General features: G+C 40.4%; 1 protein-coding gene across 4 annotated transcripts in view; it reads right to left on the reverse strand.

Annotated features, from left to right (window-relative positions):
* gbf1 (golgi brefeldin A resistant guanine nucleotide exchange factor 1) overlaps window positions 1-27,492 on the reverse strand; it is a 101,185-nt gene that overhangs the window by 67,261 nt on the left and 6,432 nt on the right. For all 4 annotated transcript variants that reach the window (XM_070978299.1, XM_070978301.1, XM_070978298.1 and 1 more), the window contains exon 3: window positions 26,741-26,807. In XM_070978299.1, coding sequence (XP_070834400.1) covers window positions 26,741-26,807 — 67 coding nt within the window. The remainder of the gene's footprint in view (window positions 1-26,740; window positions 26,808-27,492) is intronic.

Below are 27,492 nucleotides of genomic sequence, written 5' to 3' on the forward strand. Positions count from 1 at the left end.
GTGCAAGGAAAGAATGAGGGATGGAGGGTCAGAGAAGTATGGTGAGGTAGTGAAGCAACTGTAAGGTAGGGAAAACTGACAGTGACAGTAATTTGCACACTTGCAGGGAATACGGTAATTCTTACTCAAATCAACTGATGTCTGAAGCAAAACGTGCAGACATATCAGTAGATGTGTCAGCTAATATGTAACAAAAAATTGTAGCACAGAGGAACCACTACATTGAATGTCCACAAGAGAGCACTGACAAGCTGATTTTTTAACTACACAATGTCCCACTCAGTATACATCTTTGTCACAATTTAAAAACAACAAAACACAAATCTAGATTAGATAATCTAGATTATTTGCTTGCTTTGTTTGCTATATGTTTATGTCCGTTGGCTGACATATAGATATATAGCTTTTGTAAACTTCCAAACAGGGATATCAGTGTATAAATCCATATTGGATTGGGTGCTTTTTTCTGTACAAACAAGTAGAAAATCCATTCCACAGCAAGGATGTGAAGTGGCACAGAGGAAAAACAGAATGTGGACTGATAGGAGTTGATGAGAGAAAGAATATGTGAGACGTGGGGAGAGAAAAGACTGAGACAAAGCTGTGGTGTAAGGGTGTGTGCGTAGAGGAGTGGGGAGTTATCGTCCTTATTTGTTTCACCTGCTGCACTCCTTCAGCTCCCCACTAATGGCATTCCCCTGGGGTAGGAGAGATTCCAGAAACCACACACTGTACAGACCGATTCTACTCTGTTCACATGAGACACAATACACCAATGCCACAGAGGCTCACACTGCAACTGCACTCTGCTGAGAATCACACACGGCCGCTTTGAACAAACTGATGCAGTGTAAACAGTGAGACTGCTGCTGAATGGATAATGTATCTTCACAGGAAACACTCCACTATCACAAAGCACTATTTATATTGGTTGGGTTTTTACATTTAGTGAAAGAGCTGCTTTTTACATCTATATTTAAGTCAACATAACATCTATGGAGTTGTAAGTACATCTAACACAATCTGGGCTGAAAGCACTCAACAAACCAAGGCTTTTAAAGGTAGATACTGGTGATATTCTTCACATTTTTGACAATATTCCCTATCTTTAAAATATTCCATGATTATGTCAGAATTTTGAAATGCACAGTGTCATCTTCATTCGCCATTGCTGTTAGCCAGTGAATCATATTGCTGTAATTCATTTCATGAAGCATGTAGCCAGGGTCAAGAGGTTAAGTTACAGCTTGACTAAACATTAGAGTGACAACACAAGTGATTTTACGGACTCTGCAATGATGTGTTGGTGTTAGACGTTGTAGTTCCAGTATCACAGAAATAGCCATTCTCCTTTGAGCCCTACAGGGTCCAGAGTTTACGGAACACTGTGCAACATCCATTAATGTTGTTTGATGTCTTGGAGAGCACTGCAAAGCCCTGGTCACTGTACGCTTCCTCTGAGTTAATAATAATGGTGGATCTTAACCTGGACTGGCTATCAACAAATTGAAAGCAATGATACTGAAAACAGTATCTGGAACTCAGTCTTTTTCAGCTCATAGATATACCCGCCAGATCAAATTTCAAAAAACCTCTTAACTGCATATTAATTGTTATCATATTTACTAACCAACCACACAAATACTCTGCCTCTGGAGTTTTTCCCCATGATGTCAGTGATCACTGTGTCAGGGACACTAAAATTCCTAATTCTCAAATTATCACCACAAGAAATCATAAGCATTTTAATCTGCAGAATTGTTTTAAATGATTTGTCATTCTCTGACACTGATAATATTTTCTCTATTACTGACCCTGCCGTGGCACTGGAAAACTTTTTACAGTCTTTTAAAGTTAATGCTGACAGACATGCTCCTTATAAAAAAACAGAATTAATAACAGATACAGTCCTTTGTTCTCCCCACAACCCTCCAATGCCATCCATAATAGAGACAAAATTGGGGCCATGGCTGGATCCAGTGACATCCTTGATGACTGGTTAACCTTTGGGCAACAAAGAAACATCTGTACCAGCATAATTCGGAAGGCTTAATCAAATTATTATCAGTCAGCTATTTCTGCCTGTGATAGTACCATTAAATTTTGGAATGCTGTAAAATCTCTAAAGATCTCATCATGAGCACACCTCCCACCTAAAATCAAAGTATCTATTCATATTACCAACTGATCATCCATGGGTGAAGTCTTTAATCACCATTTCCTCTCCCCTGGTCTATTATTTAATATGTCTGCTGATTAAACAATAGAGAATTACCATATCTGTCCAGCAGAGGGAGTGCCCAATGCCTCAACTTCTTCTGAGTGCAAATTTTCTTTCACCTTAGTAAGCAGTGCAGATGTTTACAAAGCTCTGCTCAATACAAAAACACCAGTGCAGATAATCCTGAGCAGTATCTTCTTCTAAGTGGCACCTTAATATGTCCAAATTTACCTTTTTATTTTTATTCAAACCTTTTTAACAGGCATGATTCCACCATAGTGGAGAAGCACCTTAATCGTTCTTTCAATATTAAATATTTAGAATTAATACTTAATAATGAAAGTGGTGATGTGTCTGATCACAACAACTACCGTCCAGTACCTAATTTACAACTACACCCCTTTATTGACTCTCTAAACATACAACAGCCACAGCAGTCTGGTTTTCGCACAGACACACCACCATTTTGATTCACTGACAACACTGTCTCCTGGCTGGATAAAAAAAACATTCTGTGCTGCCCTCTTTATCAGCCTTTCAAAACCGTGTGAAACCACTGATCATAAAATCTTACTCCACAAACAACAGTCTATAGGTCTAAATGAAGCCACACTTCATTGATTCCACTCTTACCTAACAGAGAACTCAATCAAGACCTTACCACTGGAAATGGGTTACTACAGGGGTCTATCCTTGGTCCATTACTGTTTACACTGCATATAAAAAAAACATAATTCTTCCTAATCATCCATCCATTTTCTATACCGCGTATCCTTTTCAGGGTTGCGGGGGGTGCTGGAGCCTATCCCAGCCGTCAACGGGCGAGAGGCGGGGTACACCCTGGACCAGTCGCCAAACAAACAACCATTCACACAAACGCTCACACCTAGGAGTCACCAATTAACCTAATGAGCATGTTTTTGGTCTGTGGGAGGAAGCCAGAGTACCCGGAGAGAACCCACGCATGCATGGGAAGAACATGCAAACTTCACACAGAAAGGCCCGACCCGGGAATCAAACCGGCAACCTTTTTGCTGTGAGGCTACCTGTTGCGCCACCGTGCAGCCCTCTTCCTAATCAATGCTTCATTTTTTGCTGATGATACTATTTTATATGGCCCAGGCTCTACCACAGCCAAGGGCCTTAATCGCTCTCAGTATGCCTTTGATGCATTTCAATTATCAATCCTTGGTAAAGTGAATATGATACAACCAAAAACATTTATTGATTTATGATTTATGTGATAGCACAAAATACCCTAAAGTTGACGACTTTGTGACTATATGTGTGGAATCAGATATTCTGTTGGAAAAAATCAAAAAGCTACACCTGTTTCTGGTCATGCATTGTAAACAAAGAGGAGCATTGGCTGAGCACAGAGGCTGTTCTGCAGAAGATTTGTTGGATATAAAATAGTGTTATGTTGTGTTAGATCAAATTAATTGCTAATCATTAAACTTATTATTTTCTTATTGAACTGCTGAAATTTCATCCTTTGACCACATAGAATTCAGAAAAATTAACAGAAAAAAAAATTACTATAAACCATATTGCCCAAGCAAAAAATGGGTGTCGTGACATGACAATTCACCACCACCACCATCCTCAGGCAGTTGAGGCAAATCAGATCCAGAGTTCCAAAGTCTGGCACTCCTCCAGAGTGAAATCCCTCAAGAACTATCTCAGGGTCACGGTTGATTTTCTTGACATTACATTCACAGCCAGCTGTACCATCACTGGAGGTGCTTTAACTATTCTTAAGGCTGGGCGAGGCTGACGATAAGTCAATAAATCAAAACATAAGCCTAGGAAATGTGTTTGATGGTATTTCAGATTTAACATCTAATACAAAGTGAAGAACAGAGCATAAAAACATTGTTTCACTTATTTAAAGCTCTAAAGTTTGGATGGATATGTAGTACTAGTAGTAGTAGTAGTAGTAGATGTAGTAATTTATTTTACACAGCTCTTTATTACAGATAAATATGTGAGGTGCTTGTAGAATATGCTTAGGAATTTCAACAACATGCAGGAAAGCAGGAGACCCAGTGGAGAGGCCATTCATCCTATTTTATCCCTGCCTCAGTGTGTGAACCCCTCATTTGAATGTAACCATTCACAGCACATCTCATCAGTATTAATAGGCTGATACCAATGTATTTAGACGTGATTCTCGCTTTATACCCACCCAGCATTGACAGCAAATCCTCTGTGTGTGTTTAATAAATCACAGCAGTTAGGTGGGATGGCTTAGTCTCAAGTCACCTAATGACTATATTATGACCCACAGCATTAAGAGGGATTAATACTAATCTTGGCTGTTTCAGTTTACCCTGGGCTGAAGGGGTGGGTGGTTTGAGGGGACAACAGAGCAGTGTGTGTTCCCTGACCAGCAGCTAGTCTGCTAGTTCCCAAAGACAGCAAAAGTACATTACTGAGCCGGTTTTGCATGCTGAGCACTGCCAAAGAAATAGCCTGGCTGATGGTCCATCTCTAGGACTACATGCTGTTTAGCTATTCCAGGGCACACACATAAATAAAAAGCCTCCCCACACATAGCACCTCACCCTTTGCTCTCAACAGCTATGATAAACACCCAAACAAACAAAATCTGAGGCTGGGTATACAGAGCTGAAAGCCTCAAGGTGCACTTGGTGATCAGTCTTGAGCCACAAGTCCTCAGTCCTGAAGCTGAGGTTTGCCTCATTCTACAAACAGCACTTAAAAATAAAAAAAATATGACATAGTGTAGCAAAAGGTTGCACACTGGAGTATACAATGATTTTAAAATGTGTATAACTACAAAAAAGCTAAAAGAAAAAAAACACAATGAAAAAAGTAAAGAAGCAGTAGAGAAAAGCTACACTCAGTTTTGTCTCAAAAATCATATAACTTTACTGTAACCTAGCTAATCAGTGCTAATATATTTTTACAACTCTAATTCCAAAAAGCTGAGATACTGTGTAAAACAGGTAAATACAGAATGCAAACATTAGCAAACAAAGTTTTTTCCAACAACAGGTTTGCAAATATTTCTGAGCCCATGTATGAATATCCTTTATATAATACTTATGTATACTTTTACTATAGTTTTATAAAGTGGTGAACATCGCTCCATCCTTGCTTCTGAACAACTGAGCCTTTCCAGGATGCTCTTTTCATATGTTTTCCCTCCCCTGATACCTGTGCCAAAAGTGTACTTCAAGTGGTAGATGCAAGAAACCAATAAAAAAAGAAAATAAAGATTTTATGATTCTAGATTACAAATTCTGATATTTTGGATTTAATGTAGACACACATATGGTTTCACATATGGTTTCACGTTTGGTATTTTGACCAGGTCCAGACCTGTCAAAAAAAACAGGTTGGCTGTAAATTTGATGGGAGGTCTAACTGTCTGCCCATCCCCCTGGAGGTGGCAGTATGCAGAACATTAATTCTAACATGAGATGACAAGAATGCATTCACTCAAACTGAATAGAACATGATCTTGTGAAGCTTGTTAATTAAGCCTTATTTATTCAAGAAGTCTCACTGAGATCAAAATTTCCTATACCAGTACCAGTACCTTGACTTCAATACTGATTCCTGAACGACACATTTTTCAATACCAATTTTCTAAAATCTTCACAAACAGAAAATTACATTACATATTAGAGTACAAGATAAGACTTAATTGATCCCATACCGGGGAAATTCTCTATGTGCACCTTTCTTAACCTGGATAACTGGCCTGAAATGAAGAAATTGATGGCATATCTGTACAGTATTGGACTATATACAAAATAGAAATAACTGTCAAAAGCAACACTGATATACAGAATAGGGAAGCAATACACCATTGTAGCATCTAGTCTGCCTTATCCAACGTGATGGTATTGGGAAATCATACCAGAGTGAGACCTGTTACTTTCTCTGTCCTTCTCTGGCCATCCACCGGATCAACTACGGGATGTTTCTGTCCTTTTGCATGTCAGTCTGTATGCAACACCATGTTTGCAGTCAGAAATGCTCTCCGCCTTGACTCCAGATCAAAGAAGAGAGGATGTGCCCCTGGCTGATGTGGTGAATGGACTCACTGACTAGCAGGTTAGCTGCCCTGGCTCACTAACAAGCAGCACAAAGTTTACAGAGTTATCTGTGCAGATTAGCAACTGCCAGGTTAAAAAAAAATGTTAGCCCTGTCTATCTCTGAGTGATATGTAACATTAGACTGCCAATGACCAGCATTATCTGATCTCGGTGCAAGTATGCTGCATCCTTAATGCTCATTTACACCTTAGGTACTGAAATATGTTACTGAGTGAAAATGCATTTTCTGATACTCCACAGCATTCAAGCAATTCAGTCGGTGCAATAAAAGTATCAATGTTGGGGACCCGGCCCTAGATCAACGGGTCTTTTACAAGAGAGACCAAAGAATAAATGACATCTATATAACATCAAAACAAAGGATTGTGAATCAACAATGCTTCGAAGGCATGTAAGATAAATTTGTATTGCACGCAGGTGGCAGAGATAAATTCATGTTGCTATTTGGTTCAGTGGGTATCCATTGTACCCATTTCCGACTGCAACCTTAAAGGTCTTAGTATGCTTAAACTGAACTGCGTAGTAGGATGTACTATCCAACCATGTCCAACATATAGGCAAGTATATTGGATAATAACAAACTAACAGTCGCTTCCCAAAAGTCTCTGTGTGAGGGATATCTCAAAGATTTTTTGGATCTCAATCCAATTCCAATCCAATACTCGCATTTACATAACAACAGAAGATGAAGAATGTTGATTAAATATGTGTCTGGCACATTGAAATAACAGCTGCAGCCTATTAAATTTAAAATCTAATTATTTTTCACATGATCGTTCAAAACTATTAAACTGATCATCTTAAGTTGTTAGGCAGCACAGTGGCGCAGCAGGTAGTGCCTCACGGCAAGAAGGTCGCCGGTTCGATCCCGGGTCGGGCCTTTCTGTGTGAAGTTTGCATGTTCTTCCCGTGCATGCGTGGGTTCTCTCCGGGCACTCTGGCTTCCTCCCACAGACCAAAAACATGCTCATTAGGTTAACAGGTGACTCCTAAATTGTCCTTAGGTGTGAGTGTGAATGGTTGTTTGTCTGTATATGTTGCCCTGCGATTGGCTGGCAACCGGTTCAGGTACCCCGCCTCTCGCCGTTGACAGCTGGGATAGGCTCCAGCTCCTCGCAACCCCAGAAAGGGATAGTCGGGTATAGACAATGGATGGATGGATCTTGAGTTATTGCTACTTTCACAACTCAGATGCAGCTTCCCACTCCACCTGATTCTGTCATCAGAATGGATGCTTCAGTTGTTTCTCATGATCTGACAATCACTTCATGATCTAACAATCACTTCATTGAAGAATAATTAAGGATAGTACAATTAATCCTTCACAAATGTGACAACTCGCCAAATAAAATGAAATTACAAGAGAGGGCCAACGCACTGGATTTTTCTGCTGTCACTTGCATTTCACAACAGCTCCTTCTATAAAAGACAACCATGCACAAGCCATGGTGTCATGTAAGCTTTCCATTTGCAACAGGATGCCCTCTCCATGGCAACACATGGTGACTCTCGAACAACAGAGGCTTACAGGGGACATTTCTAACCACTGATGCCACACAGGCTGCATGGCAGGGAAACATTAAAGCCTATCAGGTTTATCCCCATTGGAGCACTGAATTGCCCTGCTCAGAGTGGTTGGAGATGGCCCGGGCTGGCTTAGCAGACCAAGGTGACAACTGTCATAAATTACTCCCCTGTGGGCCTGCATGTCTGCCATACTTGAAACAGCTTTAGGGAAACTCTGGGGCAACACCCACCCCATCCCCCCACCATACACCATACCTTGTCACCTATATATGAAGGAGCCATCAGCAAGGACCTATGGACACTTTAATATACTCTTAACAATTAAACTTTTCTAATAAACCTGGTATATCGCTTTAAAATAAGCTCTCTAACACTGTAGCCTTCTCTTCTGCCTCCATGAGAAGTTTCCTCGTTTTTCTTAGCGTGTCAACTCAAGAAGGGGGCTGAGTGGTTGAAGAGGAGAGAAAAATGAGCCACTTCACTGCTGTTCACATGGCAGCTTACTTCCACAGATGTATAAAGTGCACTTCCCTAGGGCTTGCTGTTTGTCATAAAACATCTCTCAGCACATAATTTAACCAAACTTGAGAGGCAAAAAAGAGAAAAAAAAATGGAAAACAAACATAATTTACCAAAGTAATGTTGGAGTCTAATTCTGAGGCTGTTTGCCAAGACTGCAGTAATTCTAAACCATGCTGCAGTAAGTGGCTCCTCAAAAGATACTGTGAGGTAATGTCAGACAGCTGAGCAAATGGGATGGGATCCAGAGAGTGCATTATCTTTATGAATTCATGACTAAATTTTGTACAAAAGTGACAGAGGCATAGGTGTTTGTAAACACACTGTCTGTGGCCTGCTCTCGCAAAAGAATGTTGAAGAACTGAAATATACAGTGGACGGCAGGCTTTACTTTGTCTTCATTTGTCTCATCACTGCAATATCACTCGACTGAAAAGAGAAACTTCATCGCTACTGCACACATCACTCTCATATCATTAACATCACATTAATGTAGGTGAAAACTAGGAGTACATAGTTTCCAGTTACTTTGGCTTACACTACAGGCTTTACAAGAATTAACTCCAAACCACAAAAAAATCATACTCTTTAATGTCTTGCACTACAAAAAGTGAAAAGGTGCCAGCGTCAACATAATACATGTCTGGAAACTACACTGTACTGTGTTAAAAGCATAGAAATGCCAATACTGACTTGCAAAATTCAAAATAATGTGTAACACAAGACTGACAGGTGCACAGCACAAAATATTTTTTGTTTGCCGTTAGCTCTTTCAAACATGTAGACAAATTCTTTCCCATAAAGTTGGTTTCTGCAGTGCAATGTGTCTCCCTCACACCAAGCTCGTTCTGCACACGCAAGGCTGCGCCTATCCAATCCGACTGGCATCACGGCCATGGAATGCTGAAGTCCACATTTTTCCCATTCAGCAAGGAAAAACGGCCTTTCAAAGCCAATCAGCTAGAAATGTTGCTTTGTTTTTATTTTCGACTGAACTTCCTGGAACCTATTATGGAGCTGTCAGGGATGTATATTTAGCTATGGCAACACAGGGCCTCCTCGCCCCCTTGCGCCACTGGTCATGTCACCTCTGATAAACAGAAAAACAATTGGTTATCCCTTTTGTCACCTTTAAAGAAAATGGCATGGGTAGTATTTGGTAGTAGTTGGCATAAGTGACAAATACTGTCTGTATGGCTAAACACAACCTCTCTGTAAACTGTAACAGTAGAGGGATGTAAAATAAATGTATATCATATACATATTATATTCACACCTTTACTTTAATCCTCTGGATTCTTCAGAAAGGACCAACAGCATTTCTACTTATCACTGATACTGTGATAAAAGATACCGACACTATTAGTCACATCTGATGAGATCTAATCTATTCAGATACAGCTATATATGAGGGGTTTACAGGCAGTTCAGCAAATACCTTAGAGTATAACAAAGTCGAATAAAAAAGGCTGTCTTAGCACTCTGTGTTGCTGTAACACTCTGGTGAGGAAAACCAAACTATAAGACAGATAAAAGCCGAGGTCCAAAGTTTTTGATCCTTAGCAGTCACAGTAAAATTCAAAAGTTGGTAGTGGTTGGTTAGCATGCTAACATTTGCTGACATGCAAATTAGCACTGAGGCTGATGGAGTGCCATTAGTTTTTTCATCATAAACCAGAGTACCGACATGAAAGGGGAAGAAATCACCACAAGGGGTTTTGAAGAATTACCCACAAAAATGAAAAGCTATCATATTTTGCGCAATCTTGCAGTCATGAGTTACGTACATACTTTGCTATTATTGTAATTATGATGAGAGACAAGGACAGAAGATACATCAGTCACTGTTTATTTCATACCCGCCTCCAAAGTCTCAAAAGTCAGTGAGGGAGTGTTGAGCAGTTGCAAGCATGTAGGGAGGGTTGAGCTTGTGCTTGTCAGAGCCCCATGCTCGGGGGACCGCATTTGAGCAAAAATGCTCCCGCACAAGGACTTTTCCTCTCACAGATACCGTTCTGTGTGGTCATATCACATGCACATGTCTTTTTTACCTGTGCTAGTTTTGAAACTCTTTATACCACAGAGGAGGTCCATGTCTCATGCTTTATCAGTCATTTGTCTCTTTTTCATTGCAGCAAACAAAACGTCTCCTTCCTGTTCAAAAAAATGCTTTGTTCCCACAACTACAACAAGCATATTGTATCATGTCAACATAAGGAGTCAGAACCTCTGAGATAAACTTTCATTCATATTAGATCAATAATGAAAATGGAATATTTAAGTATTTTTGGTTAAGTAGCTTGTAAAACGTAAGCTGTGCAAAATTCAGCAGTGTTTTTTTCAGTAGTTACTTCAATGAGTCAGATACATATTCAGTCAAAATTTAGACAAATATATGTATCCGCAGATACTAGGAGTGTAACGGTAGGTGTAAGGGTCTCAAACCGTTCCATGCAGGACATTCAGTTTTGGTATGACACTTCCTTGGTTTGGTATACATTGTGTATATATGTATGTATGTATTCATTTATTCATTATTTAAAGACTGACTGTATGTGAAGACAACGCAGTGCCTAGCCTTACCGCAGTGATAATAATTAAAGGGCTCTATTCATCATTTTCGCAACAGCAGCAGTTCTAATATTTTGGGTAATTTTACATCAACATAACTTCTGTTAAAGAATTCAATGAAATGAATTAGTTACTGTCGACCTGTATGCCGACATTGTTCCACTGATGTTGGGTACGTCTGTGGAAGCACGTCAGACATGTTATTTAGGTCGGGATCGACCGATTGTATGGACAAGCAGAACGAGTCAAAAACAGACTGGAAGGCGAGTCCTTCAAGCCTCTCAATGCAGATTCAGACCAAAGCAACAGGTAGCGCTTCAGTGTTGATAATAGTGTGCATTTTAGTCAGTCCATTGTGCTGCCCTGTTGAAATAAGCACAAGCTGCTGTTGTTCAAGAAAGAACAACAGGTCAGAGTCTTATGATGGAGCATTACTGACATGTGTTATCTATTTCTGTTATTTATTTCATCTGATTAACAATACAACCATCTAAATTCCTTGACTGTTACAGTAATTTGTGGCAAATGTTGAATGTTGACTTATTTTTCAAAATGAATGACAAAAATGTCATTTCAAACTGTTTTTCTCATACCAAACCATCACCCCAAAATGTAGGTACATGCCGTTGAATGTACTACATGTTGGTTTGAGTGTGGGTGCCATCCACATATGATCACTGCAAACACTAAGCCAATCAGCAAACTATTGTCACTACTTCATCAGTGCAACATTAAATAACATAACCTTCCTTTATTTTGTCAAGAAATTATTGGTAGTACATTTATTGACATATAAGGAGCCATGTAGATGGTTTAAACAAAGCAACTGGGTGGTATCCTTTTCTCAAAATGTTATAGCCCCCGTATGACGAAGCACATAAGTTGCATTTGCGTACCCTGTTTTCTCGGAGCACATGCAGTCTACAGCCCAGACCAATACATCCATGGTGTTGAGTTTAGGGGAATCTGTGCTTTGAGCCCTGGATTAGTTTGGCCTATACTTGACTTCAACAGTAACATTGACTCCCCACTAGTTCATTCTCCCTTGACCTCTGCGTCTGACCCCCTACCACCCCACCACACCAACCCCATCTCAAGTCTAGCCAGAAGACACTGACTGTGATGACACATAAGTCCTCCAAAGTCATAAATTTAACATCATTTCACTATTCACAACCTGGTCAGCTCCTGCCACTTTAGCAGGAATTTTACAGTTCAAAACCAGCATAGACATATCTGCATTGCAAAGATGGCTGTTAGCTTCTCTATGCTTATAGGCGCTTGTCAGACTAAGAGAAGGCAGAGCCAGAGTTCTGTTCCTCTCTAACAGGGATTATGAAGAACAATGGTCAAATCTAGGGGGAAACATATCAAACACCAATGGGAAAATCATACAGGCAACGTGTATTTTAACAGAGCAAAGAAAAAAATGTGCATTTGTTCACATGAACATTTGCAATAATATCTGTAATGCCTCATTTAAAATGTCTGACCTAGTTTTAAATAAAATTAGTTTTTTTCATATTTGCAATTAAAGTCACAATTGTGATTTTCACAACACAGATGCAATATGCAAATCCTGTTTGGCAATATTTTTTGATAATGACCATTTTATTGTAAAATGCAACAATTATTCAAATTTAGCAATGAACAAATACAATGTTGTGATGCTCTGATAAACTTGATGCATAATGCATTACTTCATTACACACAGGCTTTGTGGGTGCAAATCAGGAGATTTTGCACTCACAAATAGGAGCATTAGGAGCATTTTGTGTTCAGAGTTTTACAAATGTGGGCACCCCAGGAGCTCACCTGGTAGAGTGTGTGTGCCGTGTAACAAGGCAGAGACTTAAACGCAACAGCCTGCGTTTCATTCCACACGGGCCCTGTGCTACATGTTATCCCCTCTCTCTCTCCCCTTTCCTGTCTCTCTTCAGCTGTTTCTATCCAATACCAGCAAAAGGCCAAAAAAAAAAAAAAAAGAGTTTTCAAATGTGAAAATTCAGCCAAAGCAATCATAAAACATAGTGCAGACATCACGCTCATCATGGCCTCTCTGAGGGAGGCAGCGAGTCAAATGCTAGTGATTCCAGTTTTTTCTGGACATAAGGCTGCATCACTGCTGTTCAGAAAAACTTCATATTTCACTCTTATTATGTGCTGAGTATCTTGTGGACAAAGCTTCATACTTGTGTTCATATTCAACAGCAGCAGGGTTAGTTCTTAGCTGTGCAGTCGTCAATGCTGGAATGGTCCTTTCTGCCTTACCGAAACTTTTTTCATTTAGGCCAGTAAAAGTATCTTTTCTATTTCTACATGACATCTTGCTGAGTGGAGGAATTCATTCCATCCACGTAATAGGAACAAACTGATTTGCTTAAAATTCATACTCTCCTCCAGTCTGAGCACACACACAGCAAATATGATTCATACTTCTACTACAAATCCTTCAACCTCACTTCTCTATTTCTCTACATGCCTGTGCAGTCCAAAGCTGTGAAAAAAAACACTGGGTCAGACAGCAGGGAGTGAACATGGTTGTACATATTGGCAGGTCTATTTTGCTTTCAGGGCAATCAACACCCTCTTGTTGTCCTAGGTTGTTAGCGTGTCTCCTCGTCAGCTGCACTGGCCCTCACCGGCCTGCTCGGCTCCCGCCCCTGTCAGCGGGGCAGCTTTTGTTAAAATTTGTTATCAGTGGCAATGATCCCACTCTATTTAAGAAGGGGTGCGTCAACAGGTTTAAAGCACTCCTGCTGCATGTGTCACCTCTTTTTGATTCAATATTTGTGCTACGAAATGTAGCCTGTTGTTTAATCCCCCCGCCCCCTTTGTAGATGCCCACCAGCATGCCTGTCTTCCTCTCCCCACCAGTCACCCTCCCACCATGCCTTGACAAGAGATTTTTGACCCATGTCACCTTTGAAGCCCACACTCTTTCATATCCCCAGCTGCAGCCCAGAAATAGGACATCTTTTTTTAATTCTGGGTGTCCACTCAGAGGCAAGTGCCTTGTGCCAGTATCTTGTTCCAAGCTCAAACAAGAGGGGGATGACAACAGAATGGATGTTGTGCAGTGAGTTTGTCAAATGATTTCAATGATGAAATTGAGCATCAGCCATTGCACATTCAGTGAATAAGCCTGCATACAGTCATTCTTCATTTCATCAATAGAAACTATGATGAAAAATATCTGACAACTTTTTCTAACGATAAATAAAAGATTTACCTCTGGGCACAAAAACTATGGCCTTATGTATTACAATAACAGTGGGTGAGGGAAAACTGAATAATAATTGGGCAACAAATGGGGCAAATGAAATAATTACTGTTTTAATGGGAAGTGTTATTTAACGACCAGCAGGCAGCTGTGCAGGCATCCATTGTACACTCCTGATTGGTAAAACAATACCTTTCACGGCCAAAAATATCCTTTCTTCAGAAGTATATTAACTCCTGTATTTCCACAAACAGTGACTGAGGCCTTTATTTACATCAGCTGCAAAGGGTGCAAAGCCTTTATTTGAAGCAGGCTTGAATTTGAGGCAGGCCTCTATTTTCAGTTCCCTTTGTTTGGTAAGTATAATTGGCCATATTCTTATACGTAGCCTTGTTTTGATCGGCTCCTGTTTGCCCTGCAAAAGTTACTGCATTAAATGTTAACACAAACTCAACATTTCCTGTCTCTGTGTCAAATTAAAAGCAATCTAGGGTTTCAGTTACCTTGTGAGGCAGCTAGATTTGCGATATTGTGAGATCACGAAAGCTGAGAATCAATATTGCCAGAATCAACTTATGTGTTAGTTTGTTTTGGACCATTCAGCGTTTTATGAGGAACTACTGGCAGGTATGGACATGGTAGAGAAGCAACTATTCATTTGAAAACAACAATGGTGGCTCCTAAAGAGGTTCACGTAGATGCTGTAATAGCATGAGTTATATCAGAACAGACGAGAGAGCCAAGAATGATGCTGAAGGCTTTTCTTGACGGGAAAGATATTTTCGCTTTTCTCATGACTGGCTTCAGCAAAGTCCTACTACAACATCATACAGCACTTGGACACTAACACTAGTAATCAAGTAAGTAATCAAGAACAGGAAAGTGCTGAAAAAAAGCATGATTATGTTGGTGAATTTAGTCAGAGACCAGCAAATCAGGTACTACTGGCCTTTCCCGCGTATTTTATTAAGTTTCTAAGGGCACTCTGTTTTGCTATTACATCACTACAAGTGAACTTCCAGCAAGTGGTGTCCTCTTCCAGTGTCCTATCTTCTGCACAATACACACACACTCACACACTGACTGCCTGCACATGGTGCAAAAGGAGGGGGAGAGAGATGACATAGCCTATTTCAGTTGTCCTATTACTGTAGGCTACTTGTTGCTCTTTTGGATTTCTTTGCAATGCTCTGTTGATTGAATGGACGAAGTAAAAGCAAGAAACCTACCTAAGAACCTAAGAAACCTACAAGATCATAGGTGTAGTGCTGCTGGAGCACAATGGAACAACATTCAAGCAGTTTTTTTCTCCAAGTGTGGACACAGAAAATTCTCAGTATACATAATCCAGACGTCATATAAATTCATACACATTTTTTAAGGGCTTGAAAATACAATCACAACATCAACTCACTCGTGCACTGCATCATGCACTAAGTAACATACAAGAAAACATTCCAACTTTTAAGTTGCTGGTAGCTGCCAGTAGCCTTTGAGCAAAACATTGAGTTAGTGAAGATGAAATGGCATCAAATTATCCTTTCATTCATTATTCCTCTTCTGAAAGTTTCTTTATTTGTGATTCATTTTGCTTGATGTCTGCCTGCACTGTAACTTCTCAGGACGGCTGTTTCAAATGTAGCTTCATTTGCTTGGTACAAATAAGCCAGAATATCATTCGTATATATTCGTGTTCGCCTGTATTGCTTAATGCCACTAATTATATCCATGTTATCATTTAATACTACTTAGCTAGATGTTTGGTTGACTGCTGCATAATATTCTCAGTATGATGATATTATTCATGAAGTCAGTCTAGTACTTGACTGTGTGGTGAGTTATAGTTGACAAATGTATGTAAACTTGCGACCGTAGGAACAACAGTTACATAAAATTTTAAATGAGCCATAACTTAATCATGCACGTCTTAGGTACTCTGGTACTTCAGCAAATAGCGCTACACCTCTGAACAAGATTGACATTTTGTGGTTGTTTACGTCACACCATAGTCACACAGCATTTATATCCAAGATTATACTGCTACGTAATAGAGTGCCAATACACTATAAAGTAGTCAAGCTAACCTACAATACAGCTACACCAGCTGCTTTAAGAAAAAAAGAGATCAGCCATTATGGCTCATAGATGATTGGCAATCTGCATTGGAGGCAAAAACACATGATTGGGACATTTATAGCTAAAAGCTGTTTTCATAGCTTTAATTTCTACTCCAAAGGCAAAAAGTAAAAGAGGTAAGTCTATGGAGACTTTGAAATAATCATTTCAGTAATGGTCTTAAGAATGTGTTTTATCACACAATAAAACCTGCTACAGTCTCAAAAACAGTGGCAAGATCTCTTTTACACCAGCATTTATTAAGTGTAAAGTATAAACTATCTATCAATTTAACAACTGCAATGTTAAGATAAATTCATATTCAACTTAACTAATTTTTAGATGAGTAAAGCCCAGCTTGAAATAAAAAACCCTATTCTGTGATGAGAGACCAACAAGAAAATAAATTCTGTATCCAGTACAACAGAGCATGTATGTATCTGTGAGAATCCCAGCTTGAGACCAATGGGTAATGCAATGCTTAGCTAATTGGATATGTGTATTACAATGTCCGTGGTCACAGCACCCTTATGGGGCATGAAATAACAAGCAGCTGTGTGTGTTAAGAGACCTCATGTGTGTGTGCCCAGTTTGTCTGCCTGTGTATGTGGGAGGGATGGCTGCTGAGAGGTTTATTAACCCAGTCCATCAAGGCAGTGTGGGATTCACACTGAAACACCAAAGGCTTAAGGATGTGAGCACCACACAAGCAAGACAGCAAGACAGTGCCTCTCCGCAATACTAATAAAGGCCCTTATTTTCTACCACAACAAGCCCCCCACACAACATACACCCTCCAAACCCCTCCACAGCCAACACCTCTACACCAGCGCTGCTTACATAGCTAGTGGACTGTGAGCTTTGATTGCACCAGCTTTGCTGTCGTACTGAGGAGATTGTCAACAATGGCCTCAATTCTTTATTACTTACTTTCCATTGTGATTCACCCTGCAGAACATTATAAGATTAAGATAATAATCAAAAGAGTAGCGAGAAACCTAGTTTACAGGAGTTTACCCTATATAACTGTCAGTATGGAATTACAGGGCTCTGTCAAAGGTTCAGCGGATTTAAAGACCCTATTTTAGTCAGTGTTCTTGCAAACACATTTTACAACCAGCAGGCACCATAGCAGACATCAGAATAATGGGAAGACCATTAACTAGCCATGACTTATGCAGCATACGCATAATAGCCAGTTTGTTGACACTGACTTAGCGTTATTTATGTTGGATAGTTTTCCAATAACAAGCTGTTACACTAACCATGTGCCACAAGTCTTAGGACAAAGCACTCATGTTAAAGAAAGAAAACAGATGATACAAAAATGAAAATAATCCAGAGAACACAAAAAGTAATATTTGACCAAAGTAATTATAATACAGTGATTAGTGCTTGAGATTTTTTTGTCAATGAACAACATGCAAAATCTTAAGTTCATATGAGAGAAATCTGCGTCACGGTACTGTTATCTAATTGAAACAAGGCTCAATTTGACACCGAATTGTCCATAATTTTCTCAATAATGTTTGTTATTGCTAAACACTTGAAATTTTTTTTCAGACCTGTTCAATTTTAATAGGGCGAAGCATAGCATTCACGTGTTTCTGCTGTAGGGAATAATGTGCACTAAAGACACGGGCGGGGGGGGGGGGGGAGTCTTCAGTGTGAATAAAATATTTAATTTGAAGGAAAATGACGGCACCTGACAAAATAATCTTAACGTGCAGTCTTCAACAACAAACTGAACATTGCTCAATTGTCATGTTGTCGGAAGCTCGTCAAAGTTTGAAAGCAGATTTCATTTAACATAATTTTGTCAGAATACCATTTCCAAGTTTAAGAATGAACTTAATACTTTCCTGTTTCATTTATTAGTGGTGACGACCTCAATCTTGCTCTCACATGTTGGGTGACACCAAATGAAAAGAAGCATGAGGTTTGATGTAAAAAATGCAAAAATTAGTATTTTCAGATGACACCAATTGCAAAAACAAAATCTCACAATACTCAAATGTGGCATTCACAGCAGATACGTTTCTGATGATCACTTCTAAAAGTCATATACAGCAGGTCACGTCAACAAAATTCAGAGGCCCTCTAACTTTGTCTTGCATAGGGGCTAAATTTGGAGACACACTCATTTACACATTGAAAACCTACACTTGACACCTTCAGAAATTGTGAATACCAGCTTGTATAGTCAATCTTGAAAATGCTGTTCGGCCAATCAACATGTCACCACGTGCAGACCAGGAGTCTGTTTTTAGAGCAGACCTCCTGTGAGGAGTGGGCACTGGATTCAGAGGTGTTGAAACATCCAAAACCCTACCTTAATACCCCTTGTTTTATTAATGCTCAGAGCTCAGTGTGGAGTAATTAAAGCAACAGTGAACTCAAAGCCCATTAGCTCAGGAGCGAACTAAAGTGAGGTGGTGTGCATCAGGGTATCTGTCTTGTATTGAACCCCAATTACCACCTCATAAGAATATGCTTAACAGAAAATTAAAACATAGTCCAGGTTGTGCAGAGAAAAACACAAAATCCTCACCATCCAGTCACAGCTGACAACACAGAGAAGGTCTAGACCAGGGCTGCCCAAAGTGGAGCCGGTGGGCCTTATGGCCTGAGGAATTTGGCCGGCAACATTTTGCCTCCAACAAGTCAAGCTGCAGTTACATCCATGTCATAATATATGTATAGAAGTCTTTGAAAGAATTTAATAAAAGGTATGGGGTGTATTTTTTGGTAAAATGGAAGTTATCACTGCATTGATGTCTGATTCCAGTGAATCATTTCCAGTGAGAAACATGCTGTCTTCACTTGGAGACTATTTTTACTGAGGAGCACAGAGGACTGACAGAGAGCTTCACCACCAATCACCTGAAGCTCAATATCAGCAAAACAATGCTTCAGATGTGGATGTTGCTACAAAGAAGTTACAAATTCTGAAACATGGATGCTTCACATACATCTTCAACCCGGCAGCACAGATGATCTATACAATCAGCAATTCACAGTGAATGCTCAAAATTAGTGTCATCAAATCAGTGTCTGATCAAATGTGAAACATGGTCACAATCTCCCCTTCTGTTCCTGAGTGATGTGTTGAATAAGGGCCAGAAAAGAGTTTTAGCAAAACATGATGATGTCATAATGAGGTTGACCTTTGACCTTTTGATTATAAAATGTCTTCACTTCTTCAATTTATCCTATGAGACATTTGTGACCTTTGACCACCAAAATCTAATCAGTTCATCCTTGAGTCCAAGTGAATGGTTTTGCCAGATTTGAAGAAATTTCCTCAAGAAGTTCCTGAGATATCGTGTTCACAACAATGGGACAGATGGAAACATAATGCCTCCAGTCATGGCTGGAGTCAGCACAGAGGCATAAAATTAGAATATAAATCACTGTTTCTGCAGTTTTATTGTTTTACTGGGTGAAAATGCTCTTTAAATATTTTGGATCCTCAATTCTGAAAAGCTGGAGATGGTAATGCTGGAGAAGCCAGCAAGAGTAAGTTAGCTTTCAAAGTACACAACCAAAAACTCCATCCTCTCCCGTAATGCCTCCCTCCAGCCACTCCCCCAAAACCCATGAATGCACACTGCCTGACAACTGCTGGAGGACGAGTCACCAAGAGACTGTTGGAGAGAGGAGTAGTGATGAGAGTACTGGTTCTCTCAATAAATAAATAAATGACAACTTCACTAAATGCCACAGTCATATTAACACAAGCAAAATAGCAGTCAATGCTCACTGCTGTGGGTGCATGCTTGGTGCTGCTGGGTTAGCCACTGAATGAGAAATTGTCGCTGTGCAGTGGTTCACTCATTCTTCTGCTCAGGGGGTGTGGACTGGAGCACAGCGCACCATTGTCATCACTAACCATATCCAACTACCTCCTGCCTTATTCAGCATTTTAAACTCTAGTGCCTCTAGTGTGCTTTGCATAATCACAGTTTGAACGGTAATAAATTGTGTTGGTGCAGTCAGTTTAAAGTGATGGGTTTCATCAGAGACTTATTTTAGAACAAATGAATTTCTGTATTAATGAACAAGTAATACAATGTTTAATTGGATTCAAACAAATTCAAAATTCTCCATGCACTCTTGAGAGTGCATGGAGTGCAAAGCACATTTGTTGTGTCCAAGGCCTGGTCCAACCTCCCCTCCACTTCCTCCTCTCCTTTGGGGCTCATGGGGGCTAGTTTGTTTTGCTCACATCTTGCCCACTGTTCCTGTCAGCACATCCAGATCCTCCACGGCACCCTCAACCCTCTCTTCCATCTAACCCTCAGCTCTGTCCATGCCTGAGCCCGACCCCCCTCCCACACAGACACCCTGGCCGGCATGATTAATAGCCCTCTGCTGGGACTCTCCATCCACTCAGCACATTGTTGAGAGCCTCTGAAACAGGACAACAGTTGCATCCCCTCTGCACACTGGGTCTAAGCCCTGCCTGTCAGTTCCCGGTTAGGGCACTGTTAACTGGCCAGATTTACAGCTACTAACCAGCACTAGGTGGCAGCCTGTCTGGGGAGGGGGAGCCGCTCCGATTAATCATAGCTGTTTTGATGGAGAGTTTTACAACTGGTAGACCAAAGGCTTGCCACTATATAACACCTGGATAATCCATGGTGCCTCCCACCAACCGTCAATCACAACTACACACAAATGACGCCTAAGAGACCTAAGTTTAACTCTAAGAAGCCAGGCTACACTGTATAATAGTCAAATGAACTAAAAAGTTTCAAAACTCCAATAACCTCTATCTCACTCAGCTAAAAGTTGACTTAAAAATGTTTTACTTTGATTTAATAGCAGTATTTCAACATCAGCACTATAACCTTTGGCATCACATTATCTTAGGTAGTTACAGGGGTTAGAATCACCTTCGAGCTCCATACCAAACCCCTCCCACCACCAAAATCACTGACCTCAAGGGATAACATGTTACTCATCTTTGTCCAGCAACTTCTATCATAATCAAATGTGATGCATTTTCTGCCTTTGGGTGCAACAAAGATGTTTTTTATTAGGGTAACCTGGGACATGGTCAGGCCAACATGAGTCAGGTCAGCATGAAAGGGTCAACACCTTCACGGTAACATCCATCCATCCATTATCTATACCGCCTATCCCTTTCGGGGTTGCGGGGGGCTGGAGCCTATCCCAGCTACAATGGGCGAGAGGCGGGGTACACCCTGAACCGGTCGCCAGCCGATTGCAGGGCCACATGAAAGGACAAACAAACATTCACACTCACACTCACACCTACGGACAATTTAGAGTCATCAATTAACCTAATGAGCATGTTTTTGGTCTGTGGGAGGAAGCCGGAGTGCCCGGAGAGAACCCACGCATGCACGGGAAGAACATGCAAACTTCACACAGAAAGGCCCCGCCTGACCCGGGGATCGAACCGGCAACCTTCTTGCTGTGAGGCACGCGCACTACCTGCTGCGCCACCGTGCAGCCTCCCTTCACGGTAACATAATCTGGCAAAATAATCTGTGAAATTGTGACTGTATCAAACATGACATTGTCATTTTGACAGTGTGTTGCATTTTTATAATTCTGAATTTTATCATTGCTGTTACTGTCAGTATATTTCAGAGCTCAAAGTGTCTATTGACAAAAAATCAACAATCCCAAAAATCAATTAAACATTCAAGTAACTCTGGGCAAAAGTACCAAAATGCCGCTGGTTCCAGCTTCTCAAATGTGAATAATTTCTTTGTCTTCTATGATAAAAAACTGAACATCTTTGGGGTTTTTACTGCTTTTAGGACTAAAAATAAGCCATTTAAAGACATCACCTTGACTGTGAAAAAGATGAAGAGCATTCAGGTTTAGTATTTTCCGACATTTTATAAACTAAATGAAAAAAAATCAAGAAAATTAAATGATGCTAATTAATAAATAATGGATAGAATAATTAGTTGCAGCCCTACTGTATTTTCCTATGCACATGCATAAATATTAAGGGATTCATTCATCTGGGTACGATGCCCACCCAACGTCAAGCCAAAGTAAACCTGACAAGGCATTAATGTAAGTGACAACTCCACCCACTCAGTTCATTGACTTTATGACCATATCATAAAAATAACACTGACAGCATGACCAAGAATTTAACCCATGATCTTGTGCTTAAAGCGACGGGACACAGGGGCCACGTGGCAGACATGTAAAGAATTGGCATGAGGCAGATTCTCCTTGCTCAGAATGCCTTCATGAGTAAACATATTTGCATAAGTGACTGAGCGACATGAATTATGGTTCCTCCTCCTCAGCATTTGCCAGCTGCCTTCTGTTGGTTCAATTGGGAGTGATTTATGTCTGAAGATCAGGTGGCAGGGAAGAGGAAGGGAGGGGAGAGAGGGTGGAAGGGGGGGCTAAAAGGCCACAACCAGTTCCCAAGTGCTCAGGCTCCAACCCCAGAGGCCCACTAGTGCCAGCCTGACTACAGCTGGGGACTGAGACAACATACACTCACGCTTGACCTTGAAATAAGACTGAGAGGAACGGCATGTGTGCATTCTCTCTTGATGACTGACAGGACAGTAAAATGTGATGAATTAGTGGGGTTGTCAGTAACGCATGGATTAGGCCGTGTGAAAACAAACGGAAAACATTTCAAAACACACATGTCACACTGAGTGCCTTCATTTTATTTGAAGAGATAAAATATATAGTGAGGATTACATGTTGGGGCCTCAGACGACATGATAAAATATTTTTGTCATACTTCTACTGTTCCATATAAAATTAGCACTGCTTGTGTAATTGTGTTCTGCTTTTGGGAAAGCTGGATAATTATTCAAAGGTCAGCTGGAGAGTAATCAAATCATTCTCCACAATGTTCATTCTGCAAATCCACTTCCATGCCCCCTGATATCTACCTCTGCTGCTGTGCTGGTGATTCAAGTCAATTAGAGGTGTGCTTTTGAATTTCGTTAGTGTTGGGATAAAAAGGAGAAAGCTGTCAGTCAAAAGGCCACTCTGGCTTTGTATCTAGGGGGCTGCAAGGGGCTCTAAACCTGTATTTGTATGAATAAAAATGAAGGGATTTAGGATCAGACTGTTTCTTCTGCAGACTTGTCAAAAATCTGACCTTCGCTGCAGCAGAGGGGGTTGATGGGAGAGGAGGGTAGGAGGAAAGAATTGAAGATTTGAGAAGCTGAGGCTCAGTGACTTCTGCATAAAAAGGTGCAACTGAAAAAAATAGGTGAGCAGGAGATGAAATAAAGTGTATGGTGGAATGAAAGGCTGTTCTACACGCTCTCTTACTCTCTGAGGTATAGTCCAGCCATAAAATAAATCCACAGAATTATTCAACAAGAGATTGAGACAGATTTGTCTGTGTGATGACAATCCTATACAGCAGAGACCCCCGTCAATGTCAGGTAAGAGACAAAGACTCAATCTGCAGTTCAAAACAATGCTTCAGGTGTTGGAACAGCACATACAATAAGATTTTTCTGTGCATTCTTATATTTGGTAGTTGATCATGGGAGTTCATGTTTATAGGCAGCAATGAATCAAATTTTAGCACCAATTTGTTAATGCTAATATTGCTAGTTTTTAATTTCAGTGTAGGGCCTGGATTAGATGTGACACAGCCCACATGGCTCTTCATGTCATTGCAAGGGCAACTGGTCCTTTTAGCCAACTACCACTGATGAAGTTATATTACATGACAAGACTTGCTAGATAAAGGTTCAAAATGTCATGAAAATAATTGAAATAATAATAACAAGAACTAACAGATTTTATAGGGTTTTTGGCAAAAGCGATGTTCAATACCTAGCTTGATTTAGGGGTGTACGTTTTCAATACAGAATGGAAAAACAAACATTTTTACCTTTATTCTGACAAAGATAAACATTTAAAAATGGCTCATTAACCAAAGTCCTTACTGTAAAAATTAGGGCATTCAAACATCGCCATACGGTCAATAAGAAAAAAATTCTTGTTTTTCTAGCCTGTCGACCACTCTTTTACAACACAAGTCTGCATTCACCCATTCACATGCATTCATACAATGGCTAAGCCACCTGCTCAATACAAGCTTTAAACCATTCACACACACTCACACACTGATTGCACAGAATCGGGGGCAATTTGGGGTTCAGTCTCTTGCCAAAGGATTCTTCGACACGTAGACTGCCGTGGCCAGGGATCGAACCACCAACCTTCTGATAAGTGGATGACCTCTCTAGCTCCTGAGCATAGTCGACATGTAAACAAACATTAATATGCAAGGGGGCTCTATCATTATATCAACGTCTATATTTGTGACACACATAGGGAATATTTTTAAGCATAAGTGATATATGTACCACTGTGTTTTATAAGTTCAAACCAAAGAACCTTTGACACAAAACACCACATTTTTTTGGCAATCCAGTACACATTTAAAGACAGATGCTGTGGAAAGCACTCAATTATATGGGTCTAATAAGGTTAGGGATGGGGCATTAGATAGCAGGCTAAATCCAAACCATCCCATTTAAATCAGAGGAAACGCTCCTGCTTCCTGGGTCTGATTTGCCTGGCTGACGGAGCAAGGTGGAGCTGAGGCATCACAACATATGGTCCTTCGTTGGCCCAAGCTTCTTCATCTGTGCTCTCATTGTTCGACAGTCAAGAGAGGACCACATTTTCCAGGAGTTGAAGGAAACTTTTTTTTTCCTGCTTTCAGAAAAGAGAGACAACACTTCCTTTCCCAGAACAATTTATCTCTCTGCTTGACAAGACTCCCTGCTATATTTACCCAACTAAAACTGCAGATGATATACTTCCAGCTGCACTTCTCTCCAGCTCTATGGCACATGGCCCTGTCAATCACACTAGTTACAACAGAACAGGACCGCGAGACCAGAGACCCTCAGCCAGACAGAGAAAGCAACAGAGAAAGATGGAAAGAAAGAAAGTGAAGACAGACAGAGAGGGGCTGAGAAGCCTAATTCATATTTCCTTTGCTGTTTGGCTTTTGTTGTTAAAAGGGAGCGGAGATACACAGCAGAGTAAATGGGAATTACTGGGCTTTCATTAAACAGACAGCTGGGCTGCTGCAAAACCTCAAAGCAGCAGCAAAACAGCCCACCCGCAAGATTTCCTACCAAAATATTGCTGCGTTTCTGTATAAGACACAGCTACAGAGATGTATTAGGTTATTATGCTGCTGTAAAAACAAAACAAATTGATCAGTCTGTCAAGCACAGAATTCAGCTCTACTGTGGTTATTTGATCTCCATTTTGTCTCTCATCAGGGCATGGATGATTTGAGAGACTGGGTGCACAGGGGATTTGAGCGTAAGGATGCAACAAGGCTTTCAAGCATCCTTGACATGGATTCATTACTTCATGCAAATGTCCTAAAAAAAGCTGAAAGAAAAATTTCAATTTTATACTTGAATTTCATTCTGGTCAAATACAGTAAATGTAACAGAATCTGTATTAGTGAGGGTAACAGTACAACATAGGCTTTTGGTGATTTGAGGGCTGAGGGGAAAGGGTTATAGGGAGAGGGAAAGGGTAGAGAAGGGTTAACCAGTGTGGTGGATTCCTCCTCAGCCAGCAGCGCCTGTCCATCTCACAGTGGCAGAGGCATTCCCTGGAGGAAGGCAGCAGCGGTGGGGGCTCAGACTGTGCAGCTCCATGTGTTGCATCTTTCCCATTGCTTACAATTCTACAACTGGAGCTGTAGGGCTGAGGGAGCTGCCAGGACTCTCATTGCAAAGACATGACAGCATGCAGGATTGTCCTCAGAGCCCATCTGGGCTTGTCTCAGAAAAAGGGGAGGGGGGGCGCTGTCAGACAGACACCACTGCATTCACGCCCCATTGAACTCACAAATGATCAGTCACCACACTTACTGTGATTAGCACTGAATCCAATGTCTTGTTTTGCCCAATCAACAGACCAAACCCAAAGAGTTTCAAATTACTACAACATAAGACAAAATAGGCAGCAAATCCTCACAATTCTCATTTACATTTACCTTTGTTGTCTTCTGATAATGAGGATATTCTAATAAAATTGGCAAAGGAAAAAATTTCTTTCACTGTAAAATGTTGTGAGATCATTTTGACAAGTTTGAAAGGCCAAGGCATTTCTCGGTGGAAAACTACTGAACACACATGATTTAGTATCTCTAGCTATACAGGTGACCTGAATATGCTCAAATTTACTGTGCTAAATCCCTGAGATATATTCAAGTAATGTGTTAAAACAAGGAAAACTGAAAATGACAGCTATTTTAGTGTTTTGTGGATTTGGGGTATTTTCACACCTAACACCTAACCTCCTTTGTGAACTTCGGTGAATTTGCCTGTTTTGTTCAGTTTGTCTAAGCTGATGTGAAAGCTGTCACATTCAAACAGCTTGGTCCACACTGTTCAAACTGGTGCTGATCCCATCACCTTACACCTAACCAACATTACCACAGGCCCACATACCTTTTATGCTGTTGAGTACTTCCTTGAGGTGGCCAAAGCTGTTCAGTAATGGGTCCTGTTCTTCATCCTGGGCAGAGAGAAAAACATGATAAGAACAAGATGGGAGCATGGGAGGACATTTAAGACACTAATTTGATACTTGAATGCTCAGTCTAAGGATGCATTTGGTAGAATGTGGGTTATAAAGCCATCCATTCCCAGCAATAAGCACAGCACTTTATGAAAAATATTCTACTTAAAAACAGAGATGGCTGAGTCAACAAAGTCTCTAATGGAGTATTTGTTTTGTTTATGTTTCCAAAGAAGTCCCCAGTATGTTGACTCTTGACAGAAATAACACCATACTGCAGAAGTTCTCAGTCTCTGCTCTAGAAGAACCATTTTTTCATGGGCACTGCAATTTAGCATCTGAACCTATTTTGTAATGTTATTCCAGGCTCAGTTGCAGGCCTTGTCTCCTGAAAACTTTTTAATGATGTGAAGAAGCTGAGCCATCACCAATGAGGCCTCCCACAGTGTAATCCTATGGTTCTTCATAGAGAAAATGCTTGGTGTAATTACTGAGAATAGTCACAGAAATTGAGAATATTCCAATGTTAAAAAATATATATATAAAAAAAATAAAAATTAGGAAAAGCATGGTCATTTTTTATAATTCATACGAAAACAAATCATGCCTACCAGAATTACCAATGACTACTAAAATTAAGATCCTAAAAAACATGTTCCAAATGTCACAACACTTTCACAAT

The sequence above is a fragment of the Chaetodon trifascialis genome, chromosome 13, assembly GCF_039877785.1.
Source record: "Chaetodon trifascialis isolate fChaTrf1 chromosome 13, fChaTrf1.hap1, whole genome shotgun sequence".
In the NCBI taxonomy this organism is placed as follows: domain Eukaryota; kingdom Metazoa; phylum Chordata; class Actinopteri; order Chaetodontiformes; family Chaetodontidae; genus Chaetodon; species Chaetodon trifascialis.